Here is a 14,662-nt window from a genome sequence, read left to right as displayed (position 1 = left end):
TCAAAGTTCTGTGATTGGTCTCATGGCTATGGTGACATTACCTCTCCTTCCTCAGCCAATGACAACAAGGTGAGGATGATCAGCTGTGGAGCAGACAAGAGCATCTATTTCCGTACGGCTCACAGGGTAAGACACTCACCACTCAGTCAGGGTACACAGGGTAAGATACATGTTATAGTGCCATGTTACAATTCCAGAATTCCAAAAAAATGCAAAGTTATGTAACTAACTGGGACCATAGGGCAGTGGTTCTCAAACCTCTCCTCGGGACCCCTTGGGGACCCCTTTCTCAATTTGGTTGTAGCCCTGAACTCACCTGATTCACCTAGTCAAGGGCTTGATGATGAGTTGACAATTTGAATCAGGTGTGCTAGCTATGGAATAGGCTAGGGGTCTCCGAGTAGAGGTTTGAGAACCCTGCCTTAGTGGAATGTTATGCCTGATTCCCTTGAGCCCAGGTCAGCTGAGTTGATCTCAGTTGCATAAGAGACAACCGTCATCATCCACTCTTCCACGGGAGGCTGCCGAGGGGAGGACGGCTTATAAAAATGGCTGGAATGGAGTACATGGAATTACATCAAATACATGGAAACCATGTGCTTGATGTATTTGATACCATTCCATTTCCGCTCCAGTCATTACCACGAGCCTGTTCTCCCCAATTAAGGTGCCACCAATCTCCTGTGCCCTTTTCATATGTTCCTCCTATTACAAACGTGCCTATTAGGATAATGGATAGAGGAATGGAACTACTGTTAAGTTCTGGAACATGAGAGAGTCCATCACGGGGGCAGGGTTCCACTTCCAGACCAAACAATGTCTTGTTAGCTTCCTGCTGCTTTTCTGATGTGAATATACATTACTTTAATTGAGTGGCCATTGAGGAAACAAACACTGCAATCTCTCCCCTCGCAATAGGCTCTTCTCTGGCAATGCTCTTTGCTCTCTGTTCCATCTATTAACAGGCTCTTTGCTCTCTGTTTCATCTATTAACAGGCTCTTTGCTCTCTGTTCCATCTATTAACAGGCTCTTTGCTCTCTGTTTCATCTATTAACAGGCTCTTTGCTCTCTGTTCCATCTATTAACAGGCTCTTTGCTCTCTGTTTCATCTATTAACAGGCTCTTTGCTCTCTGTTCCATCTATTAACAGGCTCTTTGCTCTCTGTTTCATCTATTAACAGGCTCTTTGCTCTCTGTTTCATCTATTAACAGGCTCTTTGCTCTCTGTTTCATCTATTAACAGGCTCTTAGCTCTCTGTTTCATCTATTAACAGGCTCTTTGCTCTCTGTTTCATCTATTAACAGGCTCTTTGCTCTCTGTTTCATCTATTAACAGGCTTTTGCTCTCTGTTCCATCTATTAACAGACTCTTTGATCTCTGTTTCATCTATTAACAGACTCTTTGCTCTCTGTTCCATCTATTAACAGGCTCTTTGTTTTTACCATGGTTGCGTGTCAGTATTTAACTTAGAGAAATTGCTGAATGGTCCTGTACACACGGCCACTGTCTTGTTTTTCACGAGTATTAAAAACATCCCTTAGTGTCTAGAATTTAATGTAGCTCTGCTTGTATATGACCTGCAGACATAGAGAGTAACTTAAGATGATGTTGACATTACAGTTCAAGAGTCAAACAAGGGTAAGCTAGATAAACAAACAAATGATATCATTAGTTGTGTTGCTCTCTTCCCCCTCAGACAGACAGAGGTGCAGAGCTCACTAAGTGGTGAGGAAGACCCCTCTGTATGACATGGGTGTAGAGCCCAGCTGTAAGTACGCTGCTGTGGGCTGCCAGGACCGATGCATCAGGATCTTCAACATCAGCAGTGGGAAACAGAAGAAAATCTACAAGGGTTCACAGACTGAGGATGGCAGCCTGCTCAAGGTTTAATATCATTCAACTCTATCTAAAACTCTATCAATGATAGAAAGAAAATATCATCTCACTGTTGCTGCTCGTCAAATAAGTTATTTATGAAGCTTGTGATAGTCACAACGTGTGATGAGAACTGGTATGGAAAATCTATATCGATATCTATATCGATATCACTTGCGTTTTTTCGATCCAATATCAATATCATATCAGTTTGATTGATTTGATCCGATATCAATATCATATAAGTTTGATTGAATAACATTGCAACTGTGTGAACTTTACTTCCACAGCTTTGTGAACTTCATACAACTGCTTGTTGGTTGCCCATTGTACCAAGTTTGAATGTTCTGGGGGCTTACCCAACAAGTTAGAATACAATGGGAACCTGTGAGAACAGTCATGTATTTAGGAACATGTATGGATGCTCTTTTACATAATAATGTTGGTTAACAGCAAGGATGAACCAATATCACAACATTCCCTGCTCATATCGATATCAAATTGAATTATTGGTATGGGTATCCACCACTTTTCAACCTTTTTGTTGTGCCCCATGTAGGTGCAGACTGATCCGTCTGCACAGTATGTTGCCACTAGCTGCTCTGATAAGAACATCAGCGTATCTTAATCAGGGAGAGAGAAGCAGGGAGAACATCCATCCTGCATGGGGCCTCTGTGAGTATTCAGGGAGAGAGAAGCAGGGAGCACCTCCAGCCTGCATGGGGCCTCTGTGAGTAATCAGGGAGAGAGAAGCAGGGAGCACCTCCAGCCTGCATGGGGCCTCTGTGAGTATTCAGGGAGAGAGAAGCAGGGAGCACCTCCAGCCTGCATGGGGCCTCTGTGAGTAATCAGGGAGAGAGAAGCAGGGAGCATCTCCAGCCTGCACGGGGCCTCTGTGAGTAATCAGGGAGAGAGAAGCAGGAGCACCTCCAGGCTGCATGGGGCCTCTGTGAGTAATCAGGGAGAGAGAAGCAGGGAGCACCTCCAGTCTGCACGGGGCCTCTGTGAGTAATCAGGGAGAGAGAAGCAGGGAGCACCTCCAGCCTGCATGGGGCCTCTGTGAGTAAAGAGGGAGAGAGAACCAGGGAGCACCTCCAGCCTGCATGGGGCCTCTGTGAGTAAAGAGGGAGAGAGAACCAGGGAGCACCTCCAGCCTGCATGGGGCCTCTGTGAGTAAAGAGGGAGAGAGAACCAGGGAGCACCTCCAGCCTGCATGGGGCCTCTGTGAGTAAAGAGGGAGAGAGAACCAGGGAGCACCTCCAGCCTGCATGGGGCCTCTGTGAGTAATCAGGGAGAGACAAGCAGGGAGCACCTCCAGCCTGCACGGGGCCTCTGTGAGTAAAGAGGGAGAGAGAAGCAGGGAGCACCTCCAGCCTGCATGGGGCCTCTGTGAGTAAAGAGGGAGAGAGAAGGGGAGGTACCTTAATAGAGGTCATATCTATAGCCAATAGATTACTAATAGATTATAGACAGGTAGATGGCCTTACATGCCTCTGTTCTGTGATAAGCAGGACTTTAAGGAGCTGGTTAAGAGACGTCGTCCTCAACCCCACTCTGCTGCCTGGCTGATCCCTAACCCCAACACCCCTAACCCTGACCCTGACCTGGACTCCCAGGGACTGATGGAGGTGTGCTGTACCACGAGGGGAGCGAAGACGCTGCCAGTGGGACGTAGCAGGTAATCCTCAATCACACATAAGGACACATATATTATGCAGATAAACACCACTTCTACCTTCACAATTCCTCCTTTTATTTTCCTCTTTATCTGTCCTCTTGCTGTCTCTGTGTCTCTCTCTATTTTTTGCCCTGCTGTACCAATGTGGTGCCTAAATATTCCTTCTGCCTTTTCACTGTTCTCTCTTCTCTCAATTTAATTCAATTTAAGGCTCTTTATTGGCATGGGAAACATATGTTAACATTGCCTAAGCAAGTGAAATAGATAATAAACAAAAGAGAAATAAAAAATGAAAATGAACAGTAAATATCACACTCACAGAAGTTCCAAAAGAATAAAGACATTTCAAATCTTATATTATATATATATATATATATATATATATATATATATATATATACAGTGTTGTAATGATGTGCAAATAGTTAAAGTACAAAAGGGAAAATAAATCAACAAATATGGGTTGCATTTACAATGTTGTTTATTCTTCAATGGTTGCCATTTTCTTGTGGCAACAGGTTACAAATGTTGCTGCTGTGATGGCACACTGTTGTATTTCACCCAGTAGATATGGGAGTTTATCAAAATCGGGTTTGTTTTCGAATTCTTTGTGGATCTGTGTAATCTGAGGGAAATGTGTCTCTAATATGGTCATACATTTGGAAGGAGGTTAGGAAGTGCAGCTCAGTTTCCACCTCATTTTGTGGGCAGTGTGCACATAGCCTGTCTTCTCTTGAGAGCCAGGTCTGCCTACGGCGGCCTTTCTCAATAGCAAGGCAATGCTCACTGAGTCTGTACATAGCATTCTAGTTTACTCATTTTGCTCGCTCTGTCTGTCTGTCTGTCTGTCTGTCTGTCTGTCTGTCTGTCTGTCTGTCTGTCTGTCTGTCTGTCTGTCTGTCTGTCTGTCTGTCTGTCTGTCTGTCTGTCTGTCTGTCTGTCTGTCTGTCTGTCTGTCTGTCTGTCTGTCTGTCTGTCTGTCTGTCGGTCGGTCGGTCGGTCGGTCGGTCGGACGGTCGGTCGGTCGGTCGGTCGAAGGAGTCACCCCCCCGGCCTGGGTAGGGGGAAACGTTACCCGAAGAGCGAGGACAGTGCCTGTTCTGTAGGCTACAAGACTCCTGACCCGGATTATGGAGGTAAGAACATACCCCAGTGGAGGTTGGTGCCGTTTAAGATGAGGGAGGATGATAATATTTTTTATGAACATGACCTTATTTCTATCACAGCATATTGGATGACTGTCATTCATACTCAGTGTAACATCGATAGGTTTAGATCACAACATGATACTCAAATTTTTCCTATGCCCATCATGAGGTTGCTACAACCTAGCCTGTGAATGAAAGTTTATAATGTAGGTGTGCAAGTCGATACAATTTTGTGTAATTAAAGTGACAGATAGTGACACATTCAATATCACTGTCACGTGTGCTCCCTCTCCGGCCTCTAGGTCACCAGGCTGCTCGTTGTGGCGCACACCTGTCACCATCGTTACGCACATCAGCGCATTGACACTCACCTGGACTCCATCACCTCCTTGATTACCTGCCTTATATATGTCACTCCCTTTGGTTCCTTCCCCAGGCGTCATTGTTTTGTTTTGGTGTTGGAGGTGATGTCGGGTCCGGTATCAGAACCGGAGCTACCTGGGAGGCCTCAGCCGATTTGTCGGATTCCCATCAACGGGTTACCCTGCCTTAGCTGGCTCGACAGGGCTCCCATGCCTCAGCTGGTTCGATAGGCTCCCATGCCTCAGCTGGTTCGCTAGGCTCCCATGCCTCAGGTGGTTCGCTAGGCTCCCATGCCTCAGCTGGTTCGATAGGCTCCCATGCCTCAGCTGGTTCGCTAGGCTCCCATGCCTCAGCTGGTTCGCTAGGCTCCCATGCCTCAGGTGGTTCGCTAGGCTCCCATGCCTCAGCTGGTTCGATAGGCTCCCATGCCTCAGCTGGTTCGCTAGGCTCCCATGCCTCAGCTGGTTCGCTAGGCTCCCATGCCTCAGGTGGTTCGCTAGGCTCCCATGCCTCAGCTGGTTCGATAGACTCCCATGCCTCAGCTGGTTCGATAGGCTCCCATGCCTCAGCTGGTTCGCTAGGCTCCCATGCCTCAGCTGGTTCGCTAGGCTCCCATGCCTCAGATGGTTCGATAGGCTCCCATGCCTCAGATGGTTCGATAGGCTCCCATGCCTCAGATGGTTCGATAGGCTCCCATGCCTCAGATGGTTCGATAGGCTCCCATGCCTCAGATGGTTCGATAGGCTCCCATGCCTCAGCTGGTTCGATAGGCTCCCATGCCTCAGATGGTTCGATTGGCTCCCATGCCTCAGATGGTTCGATAGGCTCCCATGCCTCAGATGGTTCGATAGGCTCCCATGCCTCAGCTGGTTCGATAGGCTCCCATGCCTCAGATGGTTCGATAGGCTCCCATGCCTCGACCAAGGCAACCGGGGAGGTCTCAGCCGGCTCATCTGGCTTTCACGTCGGGAGGGGGTACTGTCACGTGTGCTCCCTCTCTGGCCTCTAGGTCACCAGGCTGCTCTTGTTTTGTATTTTGTTTAATTTATTATTTAATACACTCACTCCCTGAACTTGCTAATTAAAGTGACAGATAGTGACACATTCAATATCACTGTCACGTGTGCTCCCTCTCAGCGCACATCGTTACAGCCGCCTTGCACACTCCTGCCTGCATCTAGCTGATCTAGGGTGTAATCATTAGTTGATCTAGGCTGTAAATGTGAGTTTCTATTGGACAAATTCAGGTATGTTTATCCCCATTTCATTCCGTTTGCTTCCATTTAAGAAACATTTTTCAACAGAATCAGTGGAATGAATTCACCCCTGAACACACGCAAACACAGTTCACTTGCATAGCAGCCACATGTGTATATATAGTTCCTTCTCGCAACTATCTATGTGCTCTCTTCCTCTCACCTTTTCCCTTTGCTTGTAGACTTCAGTACACAACACATCAGCTGTCTGTGACCAGGTAAAAAAAAACTTTCCAAACCTTCATATCATGACCGCTAACCACTACACAATATATTATTGTATATTTTACCCCTTAAAATGTTGTATGGGAACGTTCAAACGATTTGACGCCTCCCCAGCGGAGCACAGCAGAGCTCTCAGTAGCAGTATGTTAGCACCATTCCTGGCCAGAAGCTCAAACAACATGTAATGGTACAGACAAGGGATCCTTTAAAGGGAGACTGCGAGATTCTGGAATTTTCTTACTTACCCAGAGTCAGATGAACTTGTGGATAATAGTTTTATGTCTCTGCGTGCAGTATGATGGAACTTAGAGATAGATTTGTGAGCAAATGCTATCTAGCATTAGTGCAGTGACTGGAAGTCTACTGGTAAGGTAAAATACGCTGTGTCACATTAAGACTTTATCACACATACTTCTTGGAGAGCATTTATACTTTCACATGTATGCAACACCAACAATGCTTTTATTCATTATCTCGAGTTGCATTCACACTGCCTAGTACAGAGCTGTACACGGTAACCAGGTGATGTTCTACTCTCTACAGGAGAATCCCTCTGTTTGCCTTTGGTGTCCAAGGTGAGGCCCCTGAACGAGGGGGCACAAGGGAAGGGCCACGAAGACAGGGAGAGGTCCATGTCCCCAGGTAGAAGGCAGAAGGGGAGAAAGTAAGTGTCTATAGAGAGGATAAAAGACTCTTTACATAGGTTATTTGTTTGGTTGTAAAAATGTATAATATATTGGTAAATAAAGCATTATACAAAGGAAACGTGATTGATTGCTTGATTGACTGAATTTTTGGGATATTTAAAAGTAGTAAGCTGTTCCAGCTGGATGCATAAAAAATGATCTAATTTTTCAGCAAGGTGACAGGAGGGAAAGACCGACACCACACATGCACTCAATGCAATTAAAACAACAACAATAACAATTTACAACAATGGATTGTTTAAGCTACCCTCCATGAGTCAGGCTGGAGGTGTGTACTCCAGAGAGAGGCCCTGTGTTGCGCTCCCACCCCCAGAAGAAGAGGCCTCTTGGGGCTCACCTGTGAAGGATGTCAAGCCTCCTGGACAGAGCTCCAGCCTTTCTGAACCGAGAAAAGTCGGACTACAGAAGTCCCAGTCTGCACAGAACCTGGCCACAGAGGGTGTTGCTCAGTACCTCTGATGTTCAGTACAGCACATACAGTACATTCTACTACTGTAGGTAATAATAACCTAGCCTCAGAGGAGGAGTACAACAGCTTCACAAGACACATGATCTTGGAGGTGATATTTGTGAACACCTGTCTAACACTGACATTCTTCTTAATTGACAGTAAACAGTGAAATCATTGTACTTCTATCTAGCTTCTATCTATCTTCTACTTTGTCAATGACCCCCCCACCCGTAGCTCCCCGCTCCCCCAACCCCTCCAGTGATAGAGGAGAAAGTTTACATTAACTTACACTTTTCTTAACTGATCCTACTGTTTCCTTACTCTACTTGTGTTTCAGAATGGATGCTGAATGTCTATTTCTCCTGATTTTACTGATTTGATTAGGATCTCCATTAGCGGACGCAAATGGCAATATTATATTACAGACAAAAGACTGCAATTTACATACATGTAGAAAGATGAACATGTAGTGTGTGTGCATCTATCAGTTAGATGTGTGCGTGGGTGTCAGGTACAGACAGTACAGACAACCAGTAGGTCACATGGGGGAGAGGCGTGGTGCCGTGAGGTGTTGCTTTATTTGTTGTTTGAACCCATATATGCTGTTCACTTGCGCTATATAAGATGGGAGTTCTGTGTTCTCATGGCTCTGAATAATACTACTGTATGTTTCCTTGAATTCGTCCTGGACCTGGGGACTGTGAAAAGACCCGTGGTGGCATGTCTGGTGGGGTAAGTGTGTTCTGGACCTGGGGACTGTGAAAAGACCCGTGGTGGCATGTCTGGTGGGGTAAGTGTGTTCTGGACCTGGGGACTGTGAAAAGACCCGTGGTGGCATGTCTGGTGGGGTAAGTGTGTTCTGGACCTGGGGACTGTGAAAAGACCCCTGGTGGCATGTCTGGTGGGGTAAGTGTGTTCTGGACCTGGGGACTGTGAAAAGACCCGTGGTGGCATGTCTGGTGGGGTAAGTGTGTTCTGGACCTGGGGACTGTGAAAAGACCTGTGGTGGCATGTCTGGTGGGGTAAGTGTGTTCTGGACCTGGGGACTGTGAAAAGACCCCTGGTGGCATGTCTGGTGGGGTAAGTGTGTTCTGGACCTGGGGACTGTGAAAAGACCCGTGGTGGCATGTCTGGTGGGGTAAGTGTGTTCTGGACCTGGGGACTGTGAAAAGACCCCTGGTGGCATGTCTGGTGGGGTAAGTGTGCATGTCAGTGCTGTGTGTAAGTTGACTATGCAAACAATTAGTAATTTACAAAACAATGTTTCTTAAAAAACAAGAAGTGACGCGGTCAGTCTCCTCAACTCTTAGCCAAGAGAGACATGGCATGCATAGTATTAATATTAGCCCTCTGATTGTAATGGGATGTTAGTTGTGTGCATTGAATCCTGACGGTCAAGTCAGTCTTGATATTACTGATATTGAGGTCTGATACAATAAAATGTGTAAAACTTCATTCAATTTAATGGTTTTATTTCATACAGTTTTTGTTATTTACTACCCTTGTAGGGCACTGAATGCCCTCATATGGAGACCTTCAGTGAATCAGTGTAATGCACTGTATCTACTGATACTTTGAGTCAGGAAGACATCATAAGCATAAAGTAGGTTTATTTACATAGACGTTCAACAGAAAATAGATATAAAATATTATACACATTTAAATGAAATGGCATTGCTTAATTCTTAGTCCTTCATACTTTGTAAATTACACACATTTGTTTTTTTGTGGAGTTAGTGGGTATTAATGCAGTATTATGTTTGCAGCTCGTCACCATTATCACCATCATCACCATCTTAATCATCATCACCATCATCACCATCATAATCATCATCATAAAAAAGTTGCAAAGACTATAACTGCAGATTGATACCATGTTATGCATGTAGCCTATGCTGAGTGTTGTATAATATAGGGATGTCATATGTATGGTTGTCATGGTATTGTGTCTACGTTGACAGAGGTGAGGATGACATCATGGAGGATGTTGATGCGATCGATCTGGTTGAGTTCTCTGATGCGGTGTTTAAACTCGAACAGCTGAGTTCCGTTCACAGCCACCTTAAACTCGCCAGACGTAACCAAAATCTTCATCTGAAACGCAGGACGGACAAACACTGGTGGCCAGATTGTCTTTACAAAATAACCTGGTTAGGTAAAAGTCTGAAAGCTACATCTGACTACCTCTCGGACACTGAACTGTACATGGACTCAGCAAAAGCTTTCATCAGAAAAATACAAATGCTTGACGTAGAGGACATCCGACAGTGCTGATCCTTAACCCACTTTAACTACTTTATCCCTGTATTCACTATTACTAGTAGAGATAATGAAAAAAAACAACTGGCCGTTGGTAACATTAATAATAGAGTTGTTAGTCAGTACAGTATAGGTTGTTAGTCAGTACAGTGTAGGTTGTTAGTCAGTACAGTATTGGTTGTTAGTCAGTACAGTATAGGTTGTTAGTCAGTACAGTATAGGTTGTTAGTCAGTACAGTATAGGTTGTTAGTCAGTACAGTGTAGGTTGTTAGTCAGTACAGTATTGGTTGTTAGTCAGTACAGTATAGGTTGTTAGTCAGTACAGTATAGGTTGTTAGTCAGTACAGTGTAGGTTGTTAGTCAGTACAGTATTGGTTGTTAGTCAGTACAGTATTGGTTGTTAGTCAGTACAGTATTGGTTGTTAGTCAGTACAGTGTAGGTTGTTAGTCAGTACAGTATAGGTTGTTAGTCAGTACAGTATAGGTTGTTAGTCAGTACAGTATAGGTTGTTAGTCAGTACAGTATAGGTTAGAGTTGCACTGCTATAAAGAATTTTCCCACTGACCTCGAAGGACTGACCGGCCATGAAGGGGAAGCCTCCCTGTGTGTGCCTCTCCTCCTTCCCCCAGTGCTCTCCCATCTTGTGGTTCCTCACCACTGCCTGCTTGCCCCCCTCATTGAACCGAGAGTTGAGGTGGAAGGCGACGTCATTACCTCGCAGAAAGTTCACTGTGAACCTAAACAAGTTAGGATCAAAACAGTTTAATTGATCATATTGATAAAAACACAGGTCAAGATATTATATAGTGAAAAACTACAGTCATCAATCAGGTTAATAGGCCCACTCTTCCAGGATCGTGATGTATTGAAAGCAGCTGGCATTCAATATAGTAAAATGACTTATTTCATCAGTTGTATTCAAATAGCATACTGGTAATGTGTACTGTACATCCAATGCTTCCACTGGGTATCTCAGGGATCATATTCATCCCAGTAGACAACAAAGACCCTAGTAGACTATGGTAGTTGATGAACTCACTGCTTAGCGTTTGGTTTGACCTGGCCCATGATGGTGAGCATCATCTTGTCGTAGATGCCTCTTTGTAGGTTCAGGTTGTAGGGCACATTCTATACACCAACACAACACACAGACATTTAGGATATGGCGCTATCTTCACACCAACACAATGATTATGCCAATTCCTTTCCTCCATCTACTGACGCTCCTTCCCTCCCTGTCTCTCACCTGTCCAGTTGGTGTCGGATTCCACTGTGTAGCAGGTGGGAAGCCACCTGGGTCCTGATCAGGCCAACTAGATTGTACACCTGGGTCCTGACCAGGGCCAAATGGCCATCCAGACCCTGGGTTAACGCCTGGGTTAAAGCCTGGGACTGGCCACCCTGGGGGACTGGGCTGGCTGGGGCCCTGGGCCTGGGCTTGAATTGAGCCTGGAGGTTGATAAGGCTGGGGTGTAGGCTGGGGCTGTAATTGGGGAGGCTGGGGCTGGGGTCCAGGCCAGCACGGCTGGCAGGGATGGGTTGGTGCTGGATGGGTATGTTGTGGTTGAGTACCAGGCCAGTTTTGGGCTGGAGCTGGGGATGGTTTGGATGGTTGAGGACCAGGCCAGTTCCAGTTTTGGGCTGGAGCTGGGGATGGTTGTGATGGCTGTGGCCCAGGCCAGTTTTGGGCCGGACCTGGGGCTTGTTGGGATGGCTGTTGCCCAGGCCAGCAGGAGGTGTTCGGGTTCCCAGGAAAGCAAGGCATGGGCTGAGGTTGAGCTGGGGCTGGTTGGGATGATTGAGGACCAGGCCAGCAGGGGATGCTGGGCTGCTCAGGCCAGCAGGATGGGGGTTGGGTGGGCTGTTGGCTGGGCTGTGTCGGCCAGACTGGACCCCCTGGTTGCTGTTGACTGGGCCAGATACTGTTGTTTCCCTGGGGGGTAGAACCAGAGGACGGACAGCCACACAGAGCATCAGAGAGCTGGGGGGACAAAATAAGTACACACACATACAGTCAAAGATACACACATTCGTACATGCACACAGGCACCGACACATTTGCACACACTCCCATACTCACAGACACAGACAAATAACACAGAATGAGACACATACAGAGACAATTTCCACACAATACTTCAAGAATACTAAGCAAGTTCCTATCATTGAGTTCTCCGCTGCTAGTTGTCAGTGTAGAGGTTGAAGGAGGGTAGGTACTTACTTCCATAGTATCTGTAAGTAAAGAGAGAACAGCATCACTACGTTTTTTCATCTTCATCAGAAACGGAAGCATCAGAAGCCCTAACAAAACACAAATCACTATAGCAACTCACCACTGTTGGATCACAGGTTAAGAAGATTTTCACTTTAGGAACTTATTTGCTCCAGTTTCATCGCTGATTACACCAGCTGATACTGAGATGACCACTAGATGGCCCCAGTGAATTACCTCACTCCCGTGATTATTATAGACCAAGTCCCACACTACTCAGTACTCATACACAGAGTATGACGGTAGAAGGCCATGTCATATGGAACATAATTCATAATAAAGCCCTTCGTAAGGAATGTGTATGGAATTGTGAATCTGTTGTCTGTAATCATTCTGCCACAGTCACACAAGTGACTGTCTTCTCTTAGCACAGCAGATTGTACAGATAGCTACTCACTAATAACATCATTACCTGATTACCTGCCCTCAGTCTGTATAGCCTATATGTTGTGCATGGTGTTTATAGACAATACATGATGACTCTGCAATAGGCCTCCAAACCATACATGTTCTAAGTACACACTATTAAAAGAAACAATTCAGTGTAACACATCTGCCCTCCATATTTCTGTCTTTGTCATTCAGAATGGAATGCTCAAGCCATAATGTCTAAAAATTCTTAGGCCTAGATTAAGTCTGGACTCATTTTCAATTGCAGAATCCGCGAACACAGAAACATTGCCTTCAAAAGTGGGTTGATGTTTAGATGGGATACAGCTTTTGTCCAATTTAACGTCAAATCAAATGTTATTGTTCACATACACATATTAGCTGATATTATTGCGGGTGTAGCGAAGTGCTTGTAAAAAACAAAATACTGCAAAGTTGCTTAGGAGCTAGAAGCAGAGCTGCCATATCTGTTGGCGCCATCTTAAACAACCATTGTCAACGTTTTTTTGTGTGCATTTTTAGCTAACCCTAAACCTAACCATTTTCCTGACCTTCATTTCATTCTAGTAACCTGCTACGTTAATTCTTCCCACCTGCTGCGTAAGTTCTCCTAAAACCTGCTAAGGAAAGTCAGTTCTAACAAAAGCTATATCTCTTCTAGACAGAACCTTCAAAAGGTGCATAGCCCAAAAGGGGTTTGACTAGATGGGATGCAGCTAATGGCAGAAGGGACTTTCAAATCAAATCAAATGTCATTTGTCACATGCTTTGTGAACAGGTGTGGACTAACAGTGAGATGCTTACTTACTTCTCATCTATGCAGAGAGAAAGACAATATAGACGTAATAGAAAAGTAAAACAGGTGATAACAAAAGCAGGCACAATGAGCAACGATAACTTGCTATAATCAAGGAACACCAGTACCATGTCCATGTGCAGGGGTAATTGAGGCAGAGATGTAGGCTATATAGGGAGAACTATGAATACAGTGACAGAGAGTAAACAGCATCAGCAACATACAGTGTGTGATGAGTCAAAAAAAGGGAGTGCGAAAAGAGTCAATGCAGATAGTCCAGGTAGGTATATGGTCAACTATTTATCAGTCTTATGGCCTGGGGGTAGAAGCTGTTCAGGGTCCTGTTGGTTCCAGACTTGTGGCATCGGTACCTCTTGTCGTGAGGTAGCATTGCAGCCAGAAGTGAGAACAGTCTATGACTTGGGTGGCTGGAGTATTTGACTATTTGTAGGGCCTTCCTCTGACACTGCCTGGTATAGAGGGAAAGGGGGATACCTAGTCAGTTGTACAACTGAATGTACAACTGTAATGTGTCTTCCACGTTTAACCCAACACCTCTGAATCAGTGAGGTGCGGGTGCTGACATAATCGACAGCTACGTCATCAGCGCCCGGGGAACAATGGGTTAACTGCCTTGTTCAGGGACAGAACACCACAACAGATTTTTTTCCTTGTCAGCTCGGGGATTCAATCCACCGACCATTCGGTTACTGGGCCAACGCATCTACCCGCCAGGCTACCGGTCCTGGATGGTAGGGAGCTCGGCCCCAGGGATGTTCCCTCTGTAGGTTCTGTAGCTCCTCGTTGTGGTCAAATGCCAAGCAGTTGCCATACCAACCGACTTTTCGTAGCAGGTTAGGAGAATTTACACGCCAGGTTAGGATAATTAACGTTGCAAATTAGGAGAATTAGGTTAAGGTTAGGGAAATAATTAGGGTTAACTAAAATTGCAAAATTCTCCCCAAAGTGACTCCAACATGCTACTTTTGACATCACCTTGACATTAGCTGCATCAATTCTAGCCATGACCACCGAAAAGTGGTGATCGGATTGAATCTAGCTTTCCCTCAGTAAGTGGCCTACTTTTGAACATCCCATAGACCTGCAGTATGCAGAACATGTCAAATCTGTCTCATATAAAATGTAGGTGGATCATCGTACAATGTATGATCCTATTCAGCCAAAATGTAGGTTAGTGGAAGAGACACTCTATAAGCCAGGGCTTTTCACACTGCAAA

The 14,662-nt window shown here is 45.4% G+C and overlaps 1 protein-coding gene across 1 annotated transcript in view; it reads right to left on the bottom strand.

Annotated features, from left to right (window-relative positions):
• Positions 1-9,298: 9,298 nt before the first annotated feature.
• Positions 9,299-14,662, bottom strand: part of LOC123995281 (galectin-3-like) — a 5,825-nt gene continuing 461 nt past the window's right edge. Inside the window, exons 2-6 of the mRNA XM_046298788.1 lie at positions 12,188-12,198; positions 11,213-11,947; positions 11,006-11,094; positions 10,532-10,703; positions 9,299-9,799 (exon numbers count right to left, since the gene is read on the bottom strand). Coding sequence (XP_046154744.1) covers positions 9,641-9,799; positions 10,532-10,703; positions 11,006-11,094; positions 11,213-11,947; positions 12,188-12,193 — 1,161 coding nt within the window. The 5' untranslated portion in view covers positions 12,194-12,198 and the 3' untranslated portion in view covers positions 9,299-9,640. The remainder of the gene's footprint in view (positions 9,800-10,531; positions 10,704-11,005; positions 11,095-11,212; positions 11,948-12,187; positions 12,199-14,662) is intronic.

Source organism: Oncorhynchus gorbuscha, linkage group LG14, assembly GCF_021184085.1.
Source record: "Oncorhynchus gorbuscha isolate QuinsamMale2020 ecotype Even-year linkage group LG14, OgorEven_v1.0, whole genome shotgun sequence".
NCBI lineage: Eukaryota > Metazoa > Chordata > Actinopteri > Salmoniformes > Salmonidae > Oncorhynchus > Oncorhynchus gorbuscha.
This window is presented reverse-complemented; position numbering and strand designations above follow the sequence as displayed.